Below are 25,932 nucleotides of genomic sequence, written 5' to 3' on the forward strand. Positions count from 1 at the left end.
GCCCTTTCCAAATATAGATGCTCGCTACTGTACAGTTTTGTTTCGGCTTGGTCTAATCGTCTAGTCCTAATCTGATCATGTCACCCATAATTCCTGCCAAACAGCGTGAATAATTTCTGCAGCATTTTTCGACTATCGCAGGAGACCAACAGGCTCGTCATGTTTATCAGAGGATGATTTGCACTCCTTCAAGCTAAGGTTAAAAAATTAAACAAATTTTTACGGTAGGCTTTGAGATATCGGTACTCAAAATGACAGCATTATAATGATGATGAAATAGATGCGTAAGAACAATAGACATGGTTTTATTGAATGTGTGAAGTATATTTGTCAAAATATTTCGATGAATGAGGTTGCATGAAAGTGTAAACAGAAGTCATCTTGTTCAAGTACGTCCCATTTGAGCCGTTTTGGAAAGAGATTCTAATCTACGGCAGTTGCGTGATGGCGGCGATTAACTGTTCGTTTTTGAGCTTTTAAGAGCTTGTAATCACATTTCCACATATTTTGCACCTACCCCACAGCAGAGGAAGACACGGTGAATCTTTTGATACCAAATAACTGTAATATAAATTTTGTTGCAAGCCAACCTTTAAAAATACATACTAAAACTTAGCTTTAGGTGTGTGAGTTTAGTAAGCTAAACTTATTTGAGGTGAATTCGAAGTTTATGTTATACGTACGTCTGTCTTGAAGATAACTCTTTACGATACGTACTGTACATAGTACCTACATTATAATGTTACATTTATTGCAAATCATAACCACTAAATACACTAAAGTTACTGTAGGTAACTATAGTTACCAAGGTTAACATACCATTTTGTTATTAATTTCTAATATGTACAGTATGTATATGAAAATTCAACAATTTTTACCAGATGTTTGTATTATATAATTACTATGGTTTTTATAACCCTACATACAATTTTGTCACCATACGATGTCAAATCCGGTACGCATCAAAATCATATCCTAAGGGTACATAAAAATGATTTTAAATAATACAATTTTAAGTAAATCGAAAAATGATAACAAAAGACGACATGCAGCCCAGCGACATTATTTTACTAACCGTGAAACATTTGAGAGCTTTGAGCTTTGTACCATCCTCATTTTGAGCTTGGAGTACCACAGTCTACAAAACAATTCAACAATGCGCAGGGTGCAGGAATGACACGTATCAGCAAGGATGATGTGCAATGATTGATCAGATGGGGTAAAAACGAATGATGGGCCGGCTGAGACCTAATAAGAGACAGCGATATTGAGAGATGCTTGCTATCCTCGGCACGGCAGAACCACTGCAAGATATTGAAGCAGTGAATTCTAACAGTGCCAAAGAAAGAAAGTCAGCAAGAAGGGTCTTATCATCTGAGGCCTTTTTACATACTAAGATTTAAAACATCTCATATTATCAAACATACAATCAAGTAGTGTAATCAACCCTAAAAAGATGTGATAACGCGCTCAAATTTGCAACATCAAAGCAATTAGATATAGGAAGCAATCTATAGGATGAGAATAGCACTAATGACATTACAAATAAGAAAAATATATAATTGTCATATAAAATATATGTTAATACTATATTTTAATAAATGCTACTTTGTCATTGTGTGTCTGTAAGTCTGCATTAACGCGATGCATCTACACAATTCCTTCTAAACTTGACACGAAAATGCTTCACGCCTTCTGCTAGATCAGCAAACACGTTTGGTTTCAAAACTTCATTGGGTTCCTGAGAACCGGTCTCTTTAACCCCCACCTGTGCTCTATCACAGTACCCCAGGCTTCACCGGGTGTACTGTTTGTTATATATGATGATCATCGATATTTATGTAAATCTCAGTGTTGTTTTTCTGTCTTTTTGCCTTTGTGTACAACCTTATGTCCACTAAGCGATGAAAATCTTGCAATGAAACATTCGTATCGCAGAAGATTACATCTCAGAACCTCCCATTCACAAGGCGAAAAGCTATCCCGTTAATCTACACTGGATACAGCCGAATTTTTAAGCAGATAGTCATCTGGGTTAAAAGTATGCGTAGCGAATCTGTGTTACACGCAACATCACTAAAGCCTGCTCTCACGGCTCTTATTAGTAAGTTTAGCCATATGCATACTCGCTTACTCAAATTGGCCAATGGCAACTACATTACCTGACTCTGTTTATAAGCTGTTTTTAAATCCCCGTGCAAGGCCGGAGTTTTAGGTAGTTATTAGGACCTGAATGACTTGCATGTTGTTACGGATCACATGTTTCTACTTGTGATAACATTACCTTTTTTTGTAAAAAGTGCACAAATTTCTACCACAGCGTAACAAAATATGTTAACTATTCACATAAATATACCTCTATGTGATGTCCCGGGTGAATTTACTGCAACTCAGAGGTTCTGCGAACTCATAAAAAAGCTTTGTATGGACTTCATCTCAACGCATCATTATTATTATTATTTTTAGTACTTGGGCCCTGCAGCAAAATTTATGACAAAAGTTGTAAAATTAACAAATGCCATGATTAACAAACGATTACAAAATTAATTAAAATTCTTGATTAAAAAGCAGACTATTACCTATTTTTATAAACTTGTATTTCATAATTGTAAATATAAATACACTAGAAATTCCACTGTCATACAGCCCACGACCAAAGTGATATTGGAAAAAAGAAAGGGTACTGATAGTTGAGAAATGCAATATTAGCAGTCAAATGGCTCTGCAGTGCAATAGGATAACTGCAATAGTAGCTGTAAAGTACTGGGTGTGGGTGTTATTATATACAACAAACAGCAGTAATGAAAGGAAAAGATTATGTATTTATATCTTTCCCCCTGCAATAGAAGAAATGCAATATTAGAAGTAAAATGCACTGATATTATTAGAATAACTAATATTATTAATATAGTAATACAGTGATAATAGAAAACCAATGAACAATTTTGTTTACATTTAAAAACGTCATAGCTAACAATATCAAGAAGTATCAAAAAGAATATCCAAACTTAGTAATAGTAATACAGTAATAATAGAAAACCAATGCACAATTTTGTTTACATTTCAAAACGTCATAGCTAACAATATCAAGAAGTATTAAGACGAATATCCAAACTTATAATTAAATATCGTAATCTCATAAGAATCGTTAGAAAAAAATATCATCGTCATTTCCTTTACTTACACTGCGTTGGACATCAGTTAGAATACCAAAGTACTCAAATGTGTCTAAAATGTCAGATACTTTGAAATCGGCAAAAATGAAACGATTTCAGTACTCCGGCGTTAATTACAGAAACCTTTGGAAATTCGACAATGCTATAGACTGGTGAAATGTGCACTTTTTTTTTCGTGAAATGCGCACGAATTAATCGTTCTATTCCCTATCGCTCGGCGTTTCAATTTTGGGTAATAACTTTGATAAAAGTAAGGCTTAGCAAATTTTAATAACGATTTTCGTCCAAATAAATCTGTCTATTTGTGTATAATCCGATCAGATGGGTTAGTTTTAAGATAATGCCGACGGTTTACAAAGACTTGGTAACATATTTAAATAGGTTTGGATGTGTTTTGTATCGTTATTATACTTTAACGACTCTAAAAAACGATGGTTAAATTTGTTGATGAAATTTTGATACAAGGGTTCGTCTCATTGTTGATGAATAATTTTCGGGAGTTGTGTGCACATGTGCATCTATCATAAATCTCCCAACCAATCGTTTCGCTCTCGTTTGATCGTGGGATTATTTACATACAGTTTTACACTTAATGTTTTATCAGAAAGACCTCGCATTTGTATTATGCCGCAAGTGAAAGCAAGAATTGTGACTGTTCCATATTTTGTTATTCAAACTTGTTTCAAGTAGAATTCACTGTTTACATCCCATATTTGGAGTTTTTGTCCAGTGGCAAATGACTTCCTCTAACCACACACAGTGGAACCCCTACATACATAAGTAATTCGTTCCGAAAGCCATTTGGTAAGCAGAAACCGATATTACTATGTAAATGTCCTAATCCTTTCCAAGCTTCCTCAAACTTAGATATAACATTTTTATGAACTGTAGATACACGCCATGGTTAAAACCTTTAATATATGCATGTTTGAATTAAATTACTACAGATTAAATAGAAACAATACACAGCGAAAAAGAAAAAAACCGAAATAAAGACTATGATTGGTATATTGGTTTGTTTACATTTAGGGTTGACTTAAACAGCTAAGAAAAGACCATTTGGGGAAATTGAAGGACGAAGGTCAGAAAAGTAGGGTGTGGTACAGCTTTTGTCTTGGTTTTTAACTCAAAATAATTGTTTTTTAAAAACATAAGTAAACAGATTTATTTACTTCGGCCCGTACTAAAAAAGCTGTCATTATACAGAAAACAGAGAACATGGATTGCTAGAAACAAAACTTGTCCACCATGTATGCGAATTATGATAACTCCAAATTATACAACGAATGAAAACAAAACACAGTTTGTTATTTAATGCGGGCCCTCATCATAAGACATTAATTTGTTCTAGTGTTGGCATCGTAAGGCAGAAATGTTGTATAGTGGAGTATAGAAACCTATAGTAATTATCTAATGCAAACGCACCTTGATAACAAACCTCAAAATTTTATATAGTACATATTAGGCCTACTGTACTTGTATTGTACATATTAAAATTAGTAACAAAATAACATACTAATTACTTACTAAAGTTTAAACTTCTAAAGTTAACTTATAGTTAACCGAGTCAACTATAGTAGTTAACTTAGTAACTCTAGCTTCAATGCAATTATCATCATTTTCTTACTGCTTCCTTCAATGTCGATATCAAACTTAAGACCCATCGCTAATGAACGAAAGATATATACGTATAATGAATTAAAGTTTATAACAAATATTGTATTAAATGCTAAAACTCACAATAAATTTTTGCTTTCGCTTACTTTTCAAAAATTTTCATTTTACTCACGCAAGATCGAGCATTTACAAAACGCAGAATTTAAGAATGCTAAACCGAAAGGGATAGAGAGCGTCGTATCTCTTTCAAGCGTTGCGGAAGGGATTTCGACAAATAGCATATCGGCGTCTTTGTGATTCCGACATATTCAGCACAATGACCGCCATTTTGAATTTCTAGAATATTCTGTTGTCATATGACAAAAAACGCATGACGAGGGGACGAAAAAACATCGTGTTCTACATCGTAAGACGAAAAAACCGTAAAACAGGAACATCGTAACCCGGTGTCCACTGTACTGACTGTTGCTAGCCAAAGAGCTATTAATGAGGTTCCACTGTATAAGGTTGATTTATTCAGATGACAGTCTAAGCTCAATATGAACAATTTGTACTTTTAAGGGTGTTTGTGGTCCATTCTGAACAAGTGACATTTTACCAGGTCCCGAGTAAGGTTAGTGAAGCAGATAAGTGCACACGAATAAAAAGGAATCAAAAACAGCTGAACTTTACAGTATACGTATGACATCGCTACAATTGGTATTAGAGAAACAGAATGAAAAGGTTTTTGCACAATCTAATAGCAAATGGTAGACTTGCTATAATATTCAGAGATGGGAGAGTATTAAGGAACTTGTGTTGAGCTTGGTTTAGAGAATGAAGATCTCCATCAATGAGTACATATATAAGTCTCGTTATATTTTGGAAACAAATCACTTGTGATTAGACTTGAAAGTTAAAGCCTTCAACATTATTGCTGCCAGAATAGCAGGATGACTCCAAATTCAACTCTAGTGAAAGTTTGCGAAATGAAAAGACATTAACTTTGCGACATGCATTTAATAATGATGCATTGAAATTTGATAAATATTTCTGTTAGATGCTTATGAACATGCTCAAACATGAACTTACACTGAGTTTTAGCTAATTTCATCAGAAAGTATTGACATGTTTCTGTCATTCGCAACTGTTTTTGATGTGTGAGGTGATCTGACTGCCAGAATGTTTCAAGATTACAATCGACAAAACTTGATCGCGATCAAAATGGTCAGATTACATGAGAGTGCGATTATGACATCTATAGTTGCCAAAATGTGGCAGAATGAAGACGCTACATGCTAACGCTACAACTTGAACTTTAACAGCCGATATCAACTATAGCAATAATAGCAACTAGTTTTGTTGATTTTAATCTTGAAACATCCTGGGAGTCAGGTCACCTCAAATATCAAAAACAATCGCAAATGATAAAAAATGCCGATACATTCTGATAAAATCTGCTAAAATTTTGAGTAAGTTCATCGTTATGAACAATCTGACTAACAGTTGCCAAGCAAATAAAATAGGTAAGCATTTCACAATCGTGCTATAAAATGGGGTTACCATGACAGCATTTCAAATCCCGTTGTCTTCTTAAACAGCTTGGCAACCCAATCACATTTATTTTTTTCGTCAAAACGCATTTTTGGGAATTTTTCAACAGATTTTAATAATAAAAATAACAGTAGAGATTTGATTCCTAGGCTAGTCCATTGGTTTCGCTGACAAACATTTACATTCAGACAACAGTTCCAATTTTATAGCTTTCCACTGAGCTAATATCTGAGAATTTATTTTATTTCATTTGAATGACTATTAATGTACTCAGAGAAGGTTGTCTGTTACGGAAAGCAATTGAGTATTATGTCATGTTTTTTTTCTGTACAACAAAATTAGTCATAACAGCTGTAATCACAGCACAGGTATGTTTAAACAGTTCTTAAATTAATTTGAATCACATTGTCGAATAGTTATTAAAAGTACGAAATTTTTATAAATTGCTTGTGATGTTAAAACCCACCTTTTAACCAGAGAGTTGATGACTCCGAACGGTAAATTAAAATTTTTTTAACTTTATATATGTTCGGATTTTATTAGCGTTAAAATATATATGGTGCAAACATGTGAGCTGATAAAAGCAGTAACACATTTCTTAATAACTTTAACAAAAAAATGCTTATTAGGCCGCATGAATGACAATTCTGGTAACAGTGACATGAAAAAAGTGAAAACTCCCAAACAACAAAAGGGCTAAATGTAGAGGAGAAGAAATAAACTGAGAGTTGTCTTACCTGGCCAGGAAAAAGAGAATAGCTGGAGAGATCGGTCAGAGACACGGGCACAGTCATCCCCTTGCTTATGTTCATGCATCCTTGAAGTAAAACTGACTCAGTATTTAGCTTGCCCTCGCAGTCACAGCACACTTGCCCACTGACATATACCTACCAGAAAAGACTAATAAATAGAGGAGAGGGCATACGACTCCAAAATAATATTTGGATGCAACAGCTCATTTATGCTTGTAACCTATGGTAAGTATAAAACATATTGCCAAAACTGAATAGCTAGTCACTAAATATTTACTACAATCTTTACTATAATAAGAGACATGTCCATCCATCTGTCCGAAGTCAGAGATGGATGTTTGGAAAAAAGATAGCATTGGACAGGATTTGAACTCTGAAACTCGGATTAGCAACTAGGCACGCTACCATCGGCACCACTCAAGCACCTTGTAGCATTCAGCAATACATGTTATTGCACATATAGTTACTATATAGCACTTGTCGGTCTCTCATGGCTCACTAGACTGCAATGTAGTAGTAGGTCATCAAGGCAATACGAGAGGGGTAAACTATCATTTGAGGTAGCTGTTACTTATGACAATGTCATAATAAGTGACTAAAAATGGCTTCAAACCTTGAATGCTTAGCCATATTCTGTATACAGTCAAACATGGATAACTCGAACTTCAAGGGACCGAGCAAAAGTGTTCGAATTATCAGAGCGTTCAAGTTATCAGAGCACTGTCACAAGTCCATATATTTACTTATTTATTAGTAGATACATGTACATATACAAACTATAATATAAATCAAAAGCACAAATGGCTTGTTTCAAATTAAATGCTTCTAATGTAAAGTTTAAAACGTTTTCATGAAAAAGTATAGAGATTTTTCTATCACTTGAGATTGGTTTGTTGTTTGAGGTGATGTTATTGCCAGGACGTTTTTCAGATTGACATTGGCAAAACTTGATCGTTGTTGAAATGCTCAAAAGAAAAGACATTTTTTTCTTTTGGGGATCACGATCAATTTTGCCGTTTTTTCTTGAAGTTTATGCAGATTACCTTACTTTACCTGGGATTCGTTAAGAGCAACACTCCGAGGCAGTTCAATTAGAAGTTTTACGAGGTTTTACGGTACATTCTATATCACTCACGCTTTTTTAATAGATACTTATTGAATGTACACACGTATTCTGTGTTTAGGTCAAACGATGAATAGTTTTTTGTAGCTCAGACAACGTATACGTTTAATTACAACATTTTTTAAGACGTTATAAATATTCAACATTCCGACGTTGATTCAACACGGAATCAACGTCGGAAAACTATTCATCACGGGTTAGCCGGGTCACGCACTCAAGGATTTTCGCCACGCACATACAAAACAACATGCGATTTTTGTTTTGTATGTGCGTGGCGAAAATCCTTGCGTGCGTGACCCGGCTAGCCCGTGCTATTCATCGTATCGCAGTATAAATCAAATTTCACCAAACTTTTAGAAAAGTCGTTGACAAAAATATTTTGCCGATGGTGGTAATAACGACGCTTATGAATTACGAAAAGATGAAGTTTACCTCTATGGCTTTGAATAAAGTGATTTTCTAAAGCGATAACAACCGTTTCGGTAGCCGGGGCAAAAAAACAGTTCGAATTAACAGTGTTGAGTTCGCGTTATCTATAGCAATTTATCATTACATGGGAACGGACCAAAGGAAATATTCGAATTAACCATGTGTTCGAGCTATCCGTGGACGAGTTATCCATGTTTGACTGTATTTACTAACCTAAGGTGAATTGCATGAATATTGCATTTGGGAAAGATATTTAAATGTTGTTTACACAGCTCATAGTTGCATAAGCGAACCAACCAGACAGCTGGCTGAAAGTAATGCAATAGTCAAAATCAGCCGAAGGTAAGTTATTTATAGAAGAGAATGTTATACGTACATTGGAGAAATATGTAAGTGGCCAACTTTATAAAGCAGATATTGCAATTGTAGTTTACAAACATGCAATAAAGATAAGCCAACACAAATTTTAGTAGATTTTATCATAAAGTATCAGTATTTTTCAATCATTTGCGGTTGTTTTGACGTTTGAAGTGATCTGACTGGCAGGATGTTTCAAGATTAAAATTGATAAAACTTGATCGTGGTTAAAACATTCACGTTAAGCGAAAGTGCGATTATAACGAATATAGTCGCACTTTAGCAGAGACTAGCAGAATAGAGACGCGCAACGTTGCGTCTTGAAAGTAACAGCTGATATCAATGAGAGACTAGCAGCGTCAGCAACTAGTGGCGTCATTTTGGCACACATTATTCTTCTGAGCATTTTAATCATGAGCACCTTTTGTCAATTTTGATCTTTAAACATCCTGGCAGTCAGATCAACTCAAACATAAAAAACAATCACAAATGATAGAAAAATACCGACACTTTCTGTTAAAACCTACTACAATTTTGTGTAAGTTTATCGTTCATGAGTCTTTGTCATGAAGGAATGGTGCCATATTGTCTAGTATGTCCAAACTTGATATACAGAACTATTGAGTATAAATTTACATCGATTGTTCAAAGAACCCTAATAAGGACTTAACAGTCTAGATGATACATCATTTTCATAGAAGCAACCGGAAGTTCCTGGTAAAGTTTTACTACCATTGGCTGGTAGGTATGAAATTGTTGAGTAACAAGCTGCTGTGTGGTAATCAGATGAAAGAGTAAAATGAGCCCACAAAAAGAGCAGGTGATATTAGTTTCTTTTACCAGTTATCTTTTCTATATGTTTACATGTACGTCATGCATTTTAACAGAGCCATTGTTGGATCCTTAATTTCAATGTAGTGCATTTTGGCAATGCTCAAACGGGTAACACCCTAAAAAGTGGACCGTCTATCTAAAAAAAACTCACACTACATAGCTATTGAATTTCATCGGATTTTAAGAATAAATATTAAACATTACGTCAATATTTCAAACAATTTAAACAATTTTCTCCGCTTGGTCATATAACAAATGAACAAAACAAATCAAGGTGAGTGTTTTTCGATACTTGCCTTAGATTTGTCACCACAGATATAAGAAAAAAGACCTGAAGGAGCACAGCCATACCAAAACAGGGGGTAACGATTCAAACACATACAGAATCCAAAAGCACCCTATAAAATTTGGCCAGCTTAAATTATTTGTATTACATTATTATATTACATCATTGTATTATTTAGACCAGATGCTCTAGTGCTGTTCAGGAGGCTCACTGACCAAATCCAAACATAGCTGGCCAAAATAACGCCGCCTCCAGTGATACGATTGGCTGCTTTTCTTTGGAATTATTAATGAATGACATAAAAAGAGGTGCAATAGCGAGCGGATGCTCATAGAAGGCCCAGATAACAGGCAGTTCAATCGTACCATCGACTAGAACATATAAGTTTTTAGACCTGGACAACAAAAATGCCGAATTTAGACGAACATGGTAATAAAGACAACGACGATCTAGTCAAAAGTAAGTAAATGCAGTTATTACATAATTCTTGTACAGCTGGAGATGACTACAGTACATAATCTGTTGGTTCAGCAAGTGTAATACCAGTAGCCTCATTGATAAATTTTATTTCTTGCTAATCTTTACTGTAATAAGAACCATGCCTGATGGACCGAAGCCACAGTTAGAGGTTGAGATAAGATTGTTTTGTGACATTTGTCTTGGCAGCAGCAACTCTACGATGTGGGGTAATCTATCACCTCCCAACATCTAAGAATAGTTGAGCACATAGCTAATCTCTGTGCTTTATCAACACAACTGACAATTTTTCACAGCGCACTAGACTGCCAGGGTAATGAAGGTAATAAATGATTTTCCATACATGTATTTGCAAACAGGCCCTTGCTTACATGAACTCTGTATGATTCAGATCAAGTACTGGAACTGTTTCATGTCACTGGAATTGAGAAACCCTCGCGAAAATTGACATACTGCATTGTCCAGTTTGTGCCATTCAACCCATCAACCGTACCTGTTATATTTGCCAAGCCGAACCAAGGGGGAAAGTACACTGCAGAAAGACTGGAGCCGGAGATAGAAGACTATTTGTCGAAGCTGGAGAAGGAAGGAGATCAACATTTAGGCACATTGAAGGTTTCCACCAACTATGCACCATCCTATAGATGCGTTCCTATCTGGACAAGGCTTCAGAAAGACCATAACGTACTGATTGACATATGTGCAGTTTGTCCGTATCATCCGTTTCGTAAGCACACAGAGTTTGAGGAGACAGAGTTTGAGAAGACAGAGTTTGAGACAGAGTTTAAGGAGGTGAAAGAGATGCTAGAAAATCATCAAATCACCCTAAAAGCTTTCACTTCACAAGATTGGAAAGACTTGCCAGGTTTGATATCTCAAGCTCCCATTCCCGACCCGACTGATGATGTGAGATTTGTGTATCCAGCAACTGATAAGGACAGGAGACAGGCAGATGCTCGGGCTGAAAATGCATTCAGCAAACTACGACCAGTTTTGCCACGGTAAGAAATTTGTTTAATTAGAAAAGACCTTTCATCTTCTAACTTGCCTCCCTTTTGTACAAACAATTAAAATTTTAGAATACTTCCACTTTAAATCTACAGAAACATAAAAACTAATCATATTTGAAAAATGTAGATCGGAGCAACATTATGTACAATTAATAGATGACACTGTAAAGCTACACACTTTAGCAACACTTAACAGCTGGTGGTTGGACTGATTACAGAGCAGTTATACAGTGCTACCAGAATATGTTTCTTAAAGTGTGAGATGGTCTCATATTTTCTGATGAGAATTTTCTTTCATCGCTAGAAGCGTACTAATTGGATATTCCCGTTAATGTGTCCTAGCGGTAAAAGAAAAAGCCACAGATTAGCCGCACCCTTATATAAGCTGCATGGCTCAAATCATCAGAAAAAAGTAGCGGCTAATAGTCCGAAAAGTACAGTAGCTATCGAATTTCATCAGATTTTAAGAATAAATATTAAACATTACAGTCCATATTTCAAACAATTTAAACAATTTTCTCCGCTTGGTCATATAACAAATGAACAAAACAAATCAAGGTGAGTGTTTATCGATACTTCCCTTAGATTTGTCACCACAGATATAAGAAACACTTTATAAGACACTTTATAATTATCAGGTTTGACAGTTGGTAAGTAACTAGCACTTGGTAATCATAAGAATGGAGAGACTGATACTACCTTACATGCTGAAAACACTAAGTTTATGCCAAGTTGTCTAGCTACCATTAAGGAAAAATGACTATTTTGTGTCGTAAAATATTTTTTGAATGAATAGGAGAAGATAATTATAGTATTGACAAATTTATTTGAAAATTTTATGTATCGAGAAACTTTAACAGATCAAAACTGATGGACTAGTGAATATTAGCACAATTCTATCTGGTTGCACGAAACCGTTGGATGAAACCACAAAAGAGCCTTAGAGGTGAATCACAGCATGGCTGAGGTTGTAGGTAGCTTATGTGAGACTTTCCAACCATGCAGCGATGATCAATTATGGGGCTACCTAGCATTTGTTTTCTATTGATGTGCATATTGCCAGAATTCATCAAACAAATACTTAACAAACTATGAATTTATAACAATTATAATGTTTATTTTAAGCAGTTCCATAATTACAGCACCACTGTAGACAACAGTGTGTTGATCAGTATTGATGGTGATGATTACTCAGGAAAGCTATTCATTGCCCTGCACCCACATTTAAATGGACACTTACATAGAGAAAACAACTTTCAACATTTTCTATATTTTTAGGGCTGCCAAGAATACTGCAAGCTGAAGCGCTCTGGAGATATCTCAAATATTTACCAATGACAGTCGTTGCAGAAACTAACACGCTATATAACTAACTCTTGTACTAACACGAAAAATAAATAATTAATCATGTGTTCAGAGTGTGATATTCAATAAAATGTGTTTGTGATATTCACTGCTACTCGAATAATGTATGTAACTGATCGTGGGCATAACTAGAAAACATCTGATTTACATCAAACATCTTAACCCTTTGGCTGGAGAAACGACCAAAATGTCGTTTATCAGTTGCGTAGAGAAACGACATTTATGTCGCTTTCGGTAGACGTTTATAAAACTGTCGCCTAGTAACGTTAAACAAAGGATATGAACACTAGTAAGTTTTAAATATAATCAACAAGATATTAGTCGATGATTTACAATATGAAACGATTATCTGAGAAGCGTTGTTTTGTGCTAAAAGCTAAAGAAATCGCACCTCCTTGGAAAAGAATAAAAGTTGGAAAAACCAGTCAACAGCGGCCCAACTTTCAAAACGGTAAAATTAAAATTTATTTGATCTTGCGATCGTTAGTGATGTTTTGTCTGATCAGAATAAAAATAATTCAGATGATAGAAGTGATGCAAACTTTTTGGACTTTTAATATACTTGGAATATACAGAGAAAAACGATCGTTATAGTAGCTCACAGGGCTATGCTATAGCGTTTGACTCCTACCGAAAGAAATGCTTCCAAGCATTTCATACAGGGACAATTGCACATGGTTGTTCTCTTTTGATAGTAGAAGATATGTAAATGAATGTTTATGTACAAAAGATTTTGTTCGTAGACATAAATTAAGATTTGAGCTTAAAATAAGCATAAAATACTGATTTTATTTATTTTTGAAAAATAAATTACACGGCTTTTGGGTGTTTTTGCTGGGTTTTAACCCAGCCAAAGGGTTAAGGAAACCCAGCACACTATCAGATGAGCATTTAGTATAAGCTGATATCGAAGGCAAGAAGTCAGAAACAAAACAAGAGAGAACTGGATGAAACTAGTTCAGTTATCTGCTAGGAAACTGCTGACTACAAAGAGTGACAATTGTGATAGAGAGCTCAATGCTTTGACAGATGCAAAGTTGACTAATAGTAGGTACATATCGTAAGCCAAAACAGATCGCAACTTTCGAATGAACATCTCGCAGGCCCTAACAGTTCTTAAAATTTTACTAGTGATAATTATTTGCATGTGGAGTCCAGAAATGGAGATAGAAGGAAGAATAAAAAAGCATTAGGCAATTAATTCTAACGCTAGTCTAGACACTAAAATTATATGACACAAGTAAGTTTTAACATTTCAGCTAAGTGTGTCCTAACTTTGTCCAAACTAGCATTTGATTGGCTGCTAGTGAGCATGTAGAAAGTAGTTCTGATACTCCATAGAGTAAAATATATGGAGAGGGTAATCGCACAGAGAAGGTGTGAACGAGCTCAATTTGGTTTCCTCGTACTTCTGGTAACACAACTAGCTCCAAACACTGCTCTGTGAGAATTCACTTCACATGTAGATCTCTCTACTGTATTTGTTATCAATCTACCGTTAACAACCTATATTTTCATTGAGTTAACATCTCCAACCATAAGAAATAAGATTTATTTTATTTACAATATTTCACACTTAACTTCCTTAAAAACTCACTAAAAATAACTAGCACAACTACAATATCTGTTCGGATAGGATGTTACAATAATGTAAATAACTTGTGAGACAACTAATCAGCAAAAGATCACTCCAAGATTTCCCATACAGAGCACTAGATGTGCACACTTTAATATACGGAACAGCCTACAAGTGCAGATTATCTGAACATGTGCCACCAATGTTCTCAGTCAGACAAAGACTTGTAGTTTACTATAACCGACCATTAATGAGTTTTTGCCATGAAGGAATAGGGCTCACATTGCCTAGTATGTTCAGACATGATATGCAATACATTTGAGTACTTCAATTGATTCAATAGACTGTTGTTGAATCTTTTGATGTTGTCCGATCAAACAATCTCATTTGTTTCAACTAGCATCTTGTCTGACATTCACTTGTTTCAACTAGCATAACGACTAAAAGGTCGCGATGCTACATCAACTATATATAAATTTAGTTGTCTGTCTACGCAGCCACCTTGCCGTACTATGGAATAATTTTGTACATACTTATTACACCTGCTAACTGGTTAAAAGACATACGCTTCAGCATGCACGGGTGAACTACTAAAAGAAAAATACATGCCCAACTTCCCCAAAATTCTACAAATATATGTATACTAGCTTTGCTACCCGGTATTGCCCAGGTATTAAAAATCAGATTATGAACAATGCTAGGTAATGAGAGTAGCCTGCCCATTGAACTCAAAACCCCTGGAATGGCAGAGGTCATTCGCGAGTACGAAAATCCGCCGACGCCATGTTCAGTTAGCGTTTGAGTTAATTTCATGGTGTTCAGTGTGAGAAAGAAATCTAATTTCAGATTTAACAGCTATGGAAGATCACTAACACACCGCTGAATCAAAGGAACAGACTACTGAGATTACTACTAATAATTTATGTAAGAGAGAGAAGGGTGTAGGTGCACAGTGCTATTGCTATTCCATAAACTGCAAAAACCGCAGGAATGGACTTTCAAAGGAAAGGGCACGACATTTCACAAGTGAGTCACTTCTACTACTAGTTCTATTACTATTGCTAAAGTCTACGACTACTACTAGTTGTGCTACTACTAGTTAGTACTGCCACTAGTTAGTTCTACTACACGAGTCACTGGGTGAGTGAGAGTCGATCAGTGTCACCAATGATATACAGCCCCCACATACAGGCCCTCCTTGGGGGAGGGGGCTGTATATCATTGGTGTCACTACTGAGTGTACGAGTTTGACTGTATGTTGTCGGTGATTAGATAAATTTATAAGCTAGTGAGTGAACTTTTTCTTCTTTCAGAAGGTTTTTTATTATTTAACCTCTTGAAGGTTTGAACGACACATAAGTCGGCGTGCGTATAGTTAATGCGTTGTCAGGGCGACACTTGTGTCACTTCCTGTAGAGTGTCTACCGCGTTTGTTTCTATTGACTTATAAGGCATATATAAGCCGTTTATGATGGAGATCATTGATGTTATAGTGATCTACAGAAAGTTTGAGTTATACTCGCTGTAATTTACTGCGAATCTTCTTCAAAGTTCGTGTTTATTATTATTATTGCAAACAATAACGAGAGATCATTGGCGTAGTTGATGTTTATTATTGAGGTAAGACTTCCTTCACTTACCTTGATGTTTTCACAACTAGTTCCATTGGAACCATGCTTGTCTTTAAGTTGAAATTATTTTTACGTTAGCATTTTAGTTTAGTAATTACTTTTTACGCGAGCGTTACCACACTCGCGTCAACTACAAACTGTAGCTTAATATTTCTTTATATGTGAACATGATGTTCGATGATATACATGTTTGTATTTGTTTTGCATTATAACAGTTTATAACAATGTTGTATTGTCCCACGACCAAACACGAGCGGAGCGATTGGTTGGGAGATTTGATAAATGCACATGGGCACACAACTCCCAAAAAAAACACTATCCGTTAATGGCCATTGCAAACTCTTGTAACGAAATCTCATCAACAAATTTAACCATTTTTCTGTAAAGTCGTTTAGTCTAGTAATGATACAAAACACGTATAAACCTATTTAAATATGTTACCAAGTCTTTGAAAGGTTACCACAAATTCCTAAAACTAACCCATCTGATCAGATTATACATAAATAGACAGATTAATTTGGCCAAAAATCGCGATAAAAACTTGACAGGCTTCCTCTAATCAAAATTAAGACCGGCCAACAAAACGCCAATAAGGCCGTGCGACAAATAGTAGAACTATTAAGTCGTGCACATTTCACGAGAAAAACGTGCACATTTCACCAGTCTAAGGCATTGTCAATTTGCCGGAGGTTTCTGTAATTAATGTAAAAGTACAGAAAAATAATCGTTTCTTGTTTGCCGACTTCAAAGTAACTGACGTTTTGGACACTTATAATGAGTACTTTGGTATTCCAACTGAAGTCCAGAGCAGTGAAGGTAAAGGGAATGATGATGACATTTTTTCAACGAATCTTATAAGATCATTACGATGTTTAACTATAAGAATAATTATTCGATTTTATAAGGTTTAATTATAAGAATACCCATTCGAATTTACAAGATTGAAGTATATAGTGACCGATGTTGGGCCTTATGTTACTGTTACTATTTTTTCTAAATAATTTTTTTAAATAAATTTTCTAAAAATCTAGATAAATATCACAACTTCTTGATATTGGTTGTTATGACGCTTTGAAATGTAAACAATTGTGCATTGGTTTTCTATTATTACTGTATTACTATATTAATAATATTGGTTATTCTAATAATATCAGTGCATTTTACTTCTAATATTGCATTTCTCCTATTGCAGGGGGAAGATATAAACATATAATCTTTTCCTTTCATTATTGCTGTTTGTTATACATAATAACACCCAGTACATTACAGCTACCATTGCAGTTATCCTATTGCACCAGAGCCATTTGACTGCTTGTAACTGCCCTCCCAGAGACAACGTGGAGTTTCGAACGGGTGTCATTTGTTAGATAATTTTATTTGCTGTTATAGACGTAGACACCGTAAAACTACAAATTATAATGAAACATAAAGATAAAATAAAGCAAACAAGAATGCTATATGATAACAAGAGTACATATAATATCAATATGACATCAAATGTTTAGAACAATATTTGAAGAATCTTAAAAAGTCAATATTGAATAAAAAAACAAATTTATAATGAGTACATACCTCTATCACCTTATCTAGGAGAGAGTTAAAATGTGGTTGAGTAAATATGTATAAGTATGTCTCTCTGGGTGAATATTAAAAACAGTAATAGTAAGTGAACAGAAACAGAAATTCTGTACAACCTCATTCTCTGAGGTGTTAGACTGAAATGTTAAGAAAGATAAAACCTATGCTAAAAACAAAAAGGAAAATGGTGATTCAGAGTATATTGCAACTGTGAGGACACGGTCAGCGGGTTTGGCAAAGTAATAAACTCTATGTGGCTGTGGTAGCTGTTCCGGTGTAAAAGGCTCACTAATGTTCTTGTAATATGGGAGCATTTGGCAATTTTAAAAACAAGGTGATTAAAGCAGTGAGCACATTGGGTCATGACTTGACTGGCAGCGGTGCGACAATAGACAAGCGGCCATCAATGGCAAGATAAAATTTTACAATGAACAAAGAAGACCTTACACTACCACCTAAAATTTTCATCTTTATCTTAGCAAAGGTTGTTATTCTGTCAGTTTTTAGTCATTTTCAGCTTTTATGAGTGTGATAACCTTCGAGACAGGTCGGACTAGATATTTACCAGAGTGGTGAGGGTTGTTACGATTGCCTATGAGTATTCTTACAGATCTAATGTGCCCATCTGTTGAGCTAATGCATTCTGTGATCCACTGATTTCTATGTGCATTATCATCTTTGATGATGACAATGTTGCCAATCTTTGCATCAGATTTTCCTGTAACCCATTTTTGGCGGGCTTGAAGGTAAGTCAGGTATTCATTTCGCCAACGTTTCCAAAATTCGTTGGCTAGAAACTGAACTGACCGCCATTGCTTTCGGCTATATATGTCAGCATCACCAAACTCACTAGGTGGAGGCAGTATGATATCTGACTTCATAGTCAGTAATTGATTTGGAGAAAGTGGTATGTCTTCCTCTGTGACAACGGAAAGAGGTCGTGAATTTATGATGGCCATAGTTTCATAGAATAGGGTTCGAAGAGCACTTGTGTCCAACCTCCCACCGTGACTTCTCATCAATAACTGTAGGACATTTTTGGCAGTTTTTATCATCCGCTCCCAAGCACCGCCCATGTGGCTAGCATTGGGAAGGTTTAACTTGAATTCTAGGAGTCCTGCTCAGCTCAATTCTGGAATGGCACCAATAAAATTTGTCCCCTGGTCACACCAGATTTCCCGGATAGGACCACGAATAGCCATGACATTGCGTATGCCATTAATAAATGCTGAGGTCGTTAGGTCATCCAGTAACTCAATGTGAACTGCTCGACTGGCAAGGCAGGTGATCATCAGGCCGTACCTCTTTAGCTCTGTTCTCCTGTCTTTTACTAAGAATGGTCCGAAGCAGTCGACTCCACAATAGCTAAAAGGGGGAGACGACTCGGACCTTTCTTGTGGTAGAGAGGACATCTGGGGAATAACTGGTTTAGCCCGATGTAGCCGGCAGATCACACACTTGTGAATTAAAGAAGCGACTAAAGCTCTGGCTCCAACCATCCAGTAGCCTGAGGATCTCATTTTAGCAAGAGTGAGTCCTCTTCCCTGATGGGCTACTTGCTCATGGAAATGTCGAAGAATGATTTGAGTGAAGTGGCTATCCTTTGGAAGGATTATTGGGTGCTTCTGTTTGTATTCTAGACTGGTACTATATTTGAGGTGACCTCCAACTCTCATAACTCCACTTTTATCAAGAAAAGGATTCAAGTTGAAAATCTTACTGCCTCGACCTATTTGCTTTTGAGTCAGCATGGATCCAAATTCAGGGAAATGTTCCTGCTGAGAAGCTTTGACAAGGTAGGTGATTGCTGCATTGGGATCAAGTGACTTCCTTTTCAAAGAGTTTCGTTTGCTGAAGAAAACATTAGCTATCTTGACAGCCCTAGTCCAAGAGGAACAGGCATGAAGCACTTGATAGAGCGTCCTATGAAGAGGGTTATGCGCAGTAGTTGTCAATGACTTGACCTCGGGGTCCTCAGAGCTAACTTGAGGTATCACTTGCTGAGGAATGACCAGCGGCTCATGGTGGAGAAATTCTGGGCCAGAGAACCAAGTGCATGAGGGTTTCGTTATCTGGCGTACTGTAAGTCCTCTAGAAGCATGGTCAGCAGGGTTGAAGGAAGTAGGTATATAGAACCATCTTTCTACATCAGTGAGTTCCCTTATCTGTTGAATCCGGTTGGTAACATATACATGGAACTTCTTAGAAGTGTTCTTCAGATATCACAAAACGATTTAGGAACCTGTCCAGAATACCTCTGAAACTTCCATATCTAGTTCTAATTTGATGAGCTTAGCTGTCTGGGCTGCTGTTACTGCAGCCTGGAGTTCTAGACGAGGGATAGTAGTAGGCTCAAGTGGTGCTACGCGAGCTTTGCTCATGAGAAGAGAGCAATAGACTCGGTCACTTGCATTCACAAGTCGTAAGTAGCTTACTGATCTGTAACCAGAAGTACTTGCATCACAGAAGTGATGAATCTCTGCAGTTTTGATTGCACCAAAGTTGGCTGGCTTGTAGCACCTACTGATGTTTACAGTTGACAGGTCCGGCAATGAAGATTTCCACTCCTCCCACCGTGTCAATATTTCATAGTTCAAAGGGCTATCCCAAGCTGCTGACATCTTACACATGTCTTGGAGAATGTTCTTTTCTTGGAGAATGAATGGTGACAGGTAGCCAAGAGGATCGTAAATGGATGCTATTGTGGATAGTACACCTCTACGGGTGTTGGGACCTGCTTTTAGATCTGAACTGAATTGAAAACTATCCGTTTTCAGTGACCAGATGAGTCCCAATGTCCTCTCAAGAGGCTGGGAAGTTATATCTGATTCTAGTAGTTGAATGTCTTGTAGGTTCCTCTCAGACTCTGGGAGAGCTTGGAGAAAGTCGGCAGATTTAGAGGAAAATTTGTGCAACCGCAGATTCCCTTCTTTGCAGATGGCTATAGCGTCACGTACCATTGCTTTAGCTGCCTCACTGTCTGGCACACTGGTGAGGCCATCATCGACATAAGTCTTTCTTTATGAAATGCTTAGCGGAATCATTCTCATTAAAACTCATGTTGCATAAGGCCCTTAAGCTAAATGTGGCACAGGCTGGAGAAGTGGTTCCGAAAAGATGTACCTTTATTCTATAAACTACAATGTCACCTTGAGAGTCAAACCACAAGAACCTTAGGAAGTCTCTGTGTCTGTCTACGACACAGAACTGATGGAACATACGACTGATGTCACTTGCCAGTCCTACATGTTCTTTACGAAACCTCAAAAGAATGCCTATCAGGCTGTTAAGTTGATCTGGTCCTTGAAGAAGGTGGTCATTGAGACACATGCCTCCCACCTTGGCTGACCCATCGAAGACGACCCTGATCTTGTCAGGCTTCTTCAGATAGTACACACCAAAGTGGGGAACGTACCATGACTTTGGATTCTCTACTTCAGATTCTGGGACCAGCTCAGCATCGCCTTGTGAAATGATGTCTGTCATGAAAGCGTAATAATGTTTCTTGAATGTTGGGTTGGTGAACTTTTTCTGAAGCAGCTTGAATTGATTCATTGCTATGGATTTCGAATTGTTGTGCCTGCTAGGTTCACATTTCATTGGTAATGGCATAGTGATGTAACCATCACTGTCTTTGTGAACTTGTTCTTTCATTGTCTTTAGGAAGCTTATATCTTCAATTGAAAGTGTTTTAGTTTTATCTGAAATTGTGCTTTCAAAGTCTGAGCTTAATATTTTAAGTATCCTTTTTTCAAGATCATCATCGTGTGTTTCAGGTTTCACCTTGAATGCAATGTTTGATCTGCTCAAAGGGGCAGCAACGGATCCATTCACTACAACATCCACATGGTTAGCTATAACCTTTTGGTTAGTTTCTGATGTAATATTACCCATAAGTGTCCATCCTAAATCGGTCAGTCTTGCAAAGGGCTCGCGATCACCTTTTGCAATGTCTTGCCAAAAAATGAACACTTGAGGTAGATTGCTACCAATTAGAAGCCCGAGTTCTAGCTTGTTGCCTTCTTCTACAGATATCAGCTCTTTGACAAGTGTTGCAGATGAGACCAGTCTTGAACAGACATGGCATTGGGAATGTCATCAGCATTACTTGGTATCTTAGATTGACTGATGCATGTTGGTAACTTGAGAAGTTTTTGTCTGCGGTAACCACGTACCAGGAGCCCAGGTGCAGCTTCCTTTACAGACTTCGTTCCTTCCGTGTTTGTTAGTGTACTTATGTTCATGTTCTGTGAGATTGTCTTGGCATGTAACTTGTTTAGAGTGCTTTGTGTGATAAAAGGGTGGCTAGATCCTGAGTCTAAAAGAGCATAGACTAGGATTTCATTTTGAGGACTATCTGATGTGGAGGTGTAGACGGGTATGGTCCATGACATAACTTGCGCTGGTTTTTGCATTTTGTCAGTGCATTGGCGCGCAGCAGCTTTCTCTTCATTACTGATTTTGCTTCGCTTTGCATTGTTTTGATTGCCACAAGCGTGGTTTTGCATTTCTGTGGTTGATTTGGCTGTATCATTTGTGTGCATATAATGCTCGTGAAACATTGTGAAATGTTGTTTTTCACAGTTAGCCTTTTTGCAGTTGGCTGGATGTTTACATTCTTTCATTTTGTGGTTTGGTCTTGCACATGCAAAGCAGAGTTTTTGTTCATGAAATAGCTTTTCAATATCACCGTGTGGTAGCTTGCCTAATTTGAAGCATTCACATATGGTATGGTTGTCTTTTTTGCAATATAAGCATGGATAATTTATGCGTTTGGGTTGATTTTTGTTTTCAATGGATTTTGTGGCACTTGCTTGGTTTCTAAAGGTTTTGCCCTCAGATGTTGTAGAGTCTTTTGTTGTACTTGCTAGAAGCATAGTTGCCCTTTTGTCTGGCTTTTTGGCTTGATTATCTTTCTTGATCTTAGCAGACTTTTCTTTGTGGTTCTGAAGGGTTTTTGTCAAAGGGTTTTTGGCAAAATCACATTCGTCTGATAAGAATGTTATGAAATCCTTCAAAGGAGGAAATTTTCCATAATGTTTCTCGAGCTTGGTAGCCTTTGTTGCCCACTTTTGTGCAATCTGATGTGGGAGTTTGAGGATCAACTGCTTATTTGCAGCCTTAGAGTTCAAGTCTAGTTCGGTGGAAATATAGCCAACAATAGACTCAAGAAAGTCTACAAAATCCTCTAGTTTCTCACCATCACCTGATTTGATTGCTGGCCAGCTAGTTAACTTTTCTTCATAGGCTTCAGCAATTATTCCAGGTCTTCCAAATCTCTTATCAAGCTTTGCCCAAGCGGCTTGGTAGGCATCCTCTGTCTTATGCCTCCAGTAACCCTCTACTGTTTTTAACGCTTTGCTATCCACGTACTGCCGCAGCTTAAGCCACTTTTGACCTGGTGTAACCTTTGAGAGGTCAAATGCTTCCTCAAATGCCAACTTCCAGTCATGGTACTGGAGAGGGTCACCATGAAACATTGGGGGTTCCGATGGGCGCTGGCGTACAGTATTTATGGCATCTGCTAAAGTTTCAGCAAGTACCTCGTGGTTGGAACTGATTGTGACCGGAGTGAGGGTAGCTGGTTGGATTGACTGGTGTCTAACATCATATCTATGGGGCGTGTCTGCTATAACACCTGGAAGCTTAGCAAGAGAGTGTGTGTCGTGTTGTGCATTCTTTGCTGTGACGCACTCATTCGAAATGAATCTGTCACGACTTGGCCTTCGGAGCTCTTCGGATGTGAAATGATCATTTTGTGGGTTTGAAGGTGGCACTGGCTGTTGCTCAGATACATATCTAAGAACGTGTGCACTGACAGGTGAAACTGAAGCTCGTTCATGCAGCTGCATAACTGGATGTGAGGCTGCAGCATTCCCAGTTGAAACAGCGATGGGTTGATTATCTATTGAGGGTGGGTGAAATAATGATCCAGCACCATCTTCTTCAAGCGCTTGCGTTATCACAAGCTGCTTTGCCTCTTCGGCCTCTATTTCAGCTGGCATTTTGCGTTGCTTAATGGCTTGCGACATTTGCTGTGCCTTCATTTCTAACTCTTGCGTTTCTTTTGCAGCTGCCAACCTTCTCTTCATAGCAGCAAGGTTAGCAGCTGTTTCAAGCTGCTACGACGCATGCTAGAGCTCGTCCTAAAGCTCACAGAATTGTATGACTTAGACTTGGTTTCCGAAATGTGTGTTTGAGTGGTTGAAGGCGCAGGCTCAGTAATTGAGAGTTCATGATTACGAGAAGCTAGTTGGTTAGCTGGTGATTGAATTGAATGAGGACTTTTGATAGTTGGGATGTCAACAAATAAACTAAGTGATGCAACACTCTCACTCCTTACACATTGTTTGCTCATGCGTTCCAAAACTTGAGCTGCTAGATGTTCAATATCTGCTAATACTTGGTCTACTTGATTAACTAACCTTCTATCTGGCTCGATCTCTCTAAGCATGCTCCGCCACTGACCATGCATTCGTTTTATGGCTTTTCTTTCTTGTTCTAATTGTGCTTGACATCCTGCCAATTGGTCATAACTCAAGTGTTCTGATACAAGATCTTTTACCAGCGATTTGTGAAAGGAACTGCAATTCTCAATGAGTTGAAGTATCTGTTTAGCAACATTACCAATTGCAGTCCTACTAAACTTCTGAGGTTCAACTTCAGTCGCAACATTTTCAATATTCATTTCTGTTTGAATTGTGCGATCAAAGTCTTTAGTAATTTTAGCAGCACTTGCACCTGTGGTTTGTTTAAGTACTAGATCTACGCTATGAAAATCTTCATTGTGATCAGATAAGCTACCTTTTTTAGACATGGCTGAATTAGAATAAAGTCAACTGACTTGTCAGTGTTGCAAATGAGCAATTCAATTCAAACAAGTTGCAAAGAGAAGACAATTGCAAATCTAAGTAGGGTGTAAGGTTTCAGTGCACAAGATGATATTGTAAACAGGGCTAAATGTTTTAGTCTTATCCGCTGTCAATAATTTCCACAAGGCTGTATACCCTCATGCACACCGCTAAGTACCCCTTGAAAGCAAATCGGTTTTGCTAATGAGATGAAAACAGATATCTTAACCACAGCTTATCTAATTCGAGTTAGATATTTGCTTGACCGCTGATGTCGTCACAATTGCAATTGCTCTATTACCAAATTCAAATTTTTGCATACAAATATACGGTAAAGACAAGATTTTTTCCAACTATTCAAATTGAGTATTCAAACACAAATTAAACAAGTTTCTGTAGGCAATTGTACCTATTTATAAAGTCAAAATTCTGAGTAAAGGAATCAAACAGTGTTAAACAACTTATCTAATTAGAAGGAGATGTGGCTGCTGGCTCTGTCTCTACGCTCTGGCTTCTTGGCTGCTGGCTTATTGTCGGACTGGCTCTGGCACTATCTTTTCTTCATTGCGTTAGACGTTGGATACTGTGGCATAAGATTCTCGTGTACTTCTAGTGCGAATTGTTGTAGACTCATTATAGGTTCAGCTACAGAGTGTTCGATTTGATTTTGAGTATAGGAGGTCTGACCTTCGGTAGTTGAAATGGCTGTTTACTTTGTAATTTACTTCTTTCAAACTTAATGTTAGTAGCAGATAGTTGCGTATGGAATTGTCTGTATATGATGATTTGTGGACTTCTTCAATTGGTTAAATAATCCGTTGATAAATGTCCGCATATCTGTATAACTTCATTGCTGTTCAATAGTAGAAAGATTCTTTTTCGGTTGGCAGAATCTTATTTTTGAGTTCATACGAGTACAGCAGAGTTTCACTCGGCAGCGCTTCACCAGGGTAGAGTTTCACTCGGCAGCGCTTCACCAGGGTAGAGTTTTACTCGGCAGCGCTTCACCAGGGTAGAGTTTTACTCGGCAGCGCTTCACCAGGGTAGTTTTACTGTAACTGCCCTCCCAGAGACAACGTGGAGTTTTGAACGGGTGTCATTTGTTAGATAATTTTATTTGCTGTTATAGACGTAGACACCGTAAAACTACAAATTATAATATGAAACATAAAGATAAAATAAAGCAAACAAGAATGCTATATGATAACAAGAGTACATATAATATCAATATGACATCAAATGTTTAAAACAGTATTTGAAGAATCTTAAAAAGTCAATATTGAATAAAAACATAAATTTATAATGAGTACCTACCTCTATCACCTTATCCAGGAGAG

At 37.0% G+C, this 25,932-nt stretch overlaps 1 protein-coding gene across 1 annotated transcript in view; it reads right to left on the reverse strand.

Annotated features, from left to right (window-relative positions):
- The window catches only part of LOC137399915 (DNA polymerase alpha subunit B-like), an 87,586-nt gene that overhangs the window by 35,804 nt on the left and 25,850 nt on the right, over positions 1 to 25,932 (reverse strand). The window contains exons 7-8 of the mRNA XM_068086177.1: positions 7,064 to 7,213; positions 1,076 to 1,138 (exon numbers count right to left, since the gene is read on the reverse strand). Of these exons, the coding sequence (XP_067942278.1) occupies positions 1,076 to 1,138; positions 7,064 to 7,213 (213 nt within the window). The remainder of the gene's footprint in view (positions 1 to 1,075; positions 1,139 to 7,063; positions 7,214 to 25,932) is intronic.

Source organism: Watersipora subatra, chromosome 7 (assembly GCF_963576615.1).
Source record: "Watersipora subatra chromosome 7, tzWatSuba1.1, whole genome shotgun sequence".
In the NCBI taxonomy this organism is placed as follows: domain Eukaryota; kingdom Metazoa; phylum Bryozoa; class Gymnolaemata; order Cheilostomatida; family Watersiporidae; genus Watersipora; species Watersipora subatra.